This window comes from Acanthamoeba castellanii (assembly GCF_000313135.1).
Source record: "Acanthamoeba castellanii str. Neff unplaced genomic scaffold scf7180000084761, whole genome shotgun sequence".
In the NCBI taxonomy this organism is placed as follows: Eukaryota; Discosea; order Longamoebia; family Acanthamoebidae; genus Acanthamoeba; species Acanthamoeba castellanii.
Genome location: NW_004457596.1, coordinates 134,767 through 136,680, shown reverse-complemented (window position 1 = coordinate 136,680; position 1,914 = coordinate 134,767). Strand labels below are relative to the sequence as shown.

Sequence of the window (1,914 nt, the reverse complement as noted above, 5' to 3'; positions counted from 1 at the left end):
ATGTCGTGGAAATGGGAAGAAGGATGGAGGGTACATGTAGTGGTGAAGAAAGATTAATATATATATAGGCAGAGAGTATCACTCCCTCGCTGGTCCTGCGCGGTGGCGTAGGTCCTCTTACACAACGTTGGTGCGTTCGACAAGACTGAAAGTGTTTTGGGAGATCAGTGAGTTGGAGGTCAAGAGCAGAGACTGATGCAATCGGAGGGAGGAGCGACTTACCCAACCCTCGGGTGGGCAACGAGCGCAGTGTCGACGGGCGCGATCCAGTTGCTCGCGTTTGCGGGGTTGCGATACCACTCGACTGTTATTGCGCACAAAGATGTGATTAGACGATGACTGAAGCATGAGCAGTGTAGCGGCTTATCAGAAGGGCTCACGTACTGGTCTTAGCGAGGCCGTCCTCGAAGGTGACCTCGGGCTTCCAGCCAAGCTTTTCGGTCTCGGAGGTGTCGATGTAGTACCTCAAGTCGTTGAACAGGCGGTCCTCCACGTGCTCCAGGTATTCGCTCTCCTTGTCGTCCAGTCCGAAGGCCTTGAGCAACCGGCGAGCGACATCGAGGTTGGAGAAGCAGTCATCCGAGCCAATGCTGTAGACCTTGCCTGCACAAGGAGAACGACCGAGACTCAGCCCACCACGTTTGACGCCACCTGAACCTCGAGAAGGATATCGCCTAGAACTGCATGAGTGTGGCGTACCGATTACGCCGTGGTGGATGATCTTATCGAACGCCCTGGCAACATCTTCGGCGAAGATGTAGTTTCGCTTGTTGGAACCGGTGCCGTGGATGTAGCTATGGAAAAGGATACAACCATAAAAACGGTCAAGCGCGTCAGTGGCTATGTCTATTATTCTCCACGCGCTTAGAGATTACACTTACCACTTCCTTCCTCGCTCCAGCAGGGAGATGAACTTGGGGATGATCTTCTCGGGGAACTGGTGAGGACCATACACGTTGTTCGAGCGCGTGATGATGATCGGCAGGTTGAACGAGCGGTGGTACGATCTGTTACCCCGAGCAACAACAACGAGGGTGAGCGTCACCTATCTGACTCTTCGCTCAGTCCGCACGTTCCAGACGTACCGCACAATCAACTCAGCGGCAGCCTTGCTCGCCGCATAAGGGTTGGTGGGCTCCATGATGCCGTCATTTTCGGCCTCCTGCAGGCGATGAGGGGTAAGAGGGTCAATCCAGGCTCAAGCGCTCAACACAAGGCCGTGGGTTTGGTCAGGCCGATACCACGCTCTCGCCCTTGACCTCGTCCGTCGAGACATGAATGAACCTCTTGATGCCAGCAGCCTAGAGGACAGAAGAGGACAAAAGAAGAAGACAGTCGGTGATGAGGAACGTTTCCCTTTGAGCCCGGAGCACGCGGCTAGCTAGGCCAGTACCTTGGCGGCCTCGAGCAGGACATGAGTGCCCAGAACGTTGGTCTCAGTGAACTGGAACGAGTTGCCGAAGGAGTTATCTGTGTTGTGGTGCGTGGCACGCTTAGACGGCCACCTATGGACAGTTGGGTGATGCTCGATAAGAAAGGAGCCACCTACCGACATGAGTCTGTGCGGCGAAGTGCACGATGGTGTCGATTTCCTCCTCCTTGAGGATGTAGTTCACCAGATCGGCGGAAAGGATGTTGCCCTGCGTAGTCGCCAAGAAAACAATAACTCAATCAATCTCCCAATCTCCGAAAGGGAAAGCGACCAGGAGGAGAGGATGGAGTTGGATTACCTTTACAAACTTGTAATTGGGCTTGCCGGCCAGCGAGGCGAGGTTCTTGAGCGAAGAGCAGTAATCCAGCTTGTCATAGTTCACAATCCTGTAGTGGGGATACTTGTTCACCAAGAGACAGACAGCGTGCGAGCCGCTGTAGAGCGCAAAGGAAATGTGAGCGTTCAATCTGTGCACCATTTGA

The 1,914-nt window shown here is 54.1% G+C and overlaps 1 protein-coding gene across 1 annotated transcript in view; it reads right to left on the bottom strand.

Annotated features, from left to right (window-relative positions):
- ACA1_227780 (rhamnose biosynthetic enzyme 3, putative) overlaps positions 1-1,910 on the bottom strand; it is a gene marked incomplete at both ends in the record, with an annotated part of 2,274 nt that extends 364 nt beyond the window's left edge. Inside the window, 9 exons of the mRNA XM_004346472.1 lie at positions 228-304; positions 385-603; positions 700-794; positions 882-1,007; positions 1,086-1,162; positions 1,242-1,301; positions 1,394-1,470; positions 1,550-1,640; positions 1,731-1,910. Coding sequence (XP_004346522.1) covers positions 228-304; positions 385-603; positions 700-794; positions 882-1,007; positions 1,086-1,162; positions 1,242-1,301; positions 1,394-1,470; positions 1,550-1,640; positions 1,731-1,910 — 1,002 coding nt within the window. The remainder of the gene's footprint in view (positions 1-227; positions 305-384; positions 604-699; positions 795-881; positions 1,008-1,085; positions 1,163-1,241; positions 1,302-1,393; positions 1,471-1,549; positions 1,641-1,730) is intronic.
- Positions 1,911-1,914: the final 4 nt, after the last annotated feature.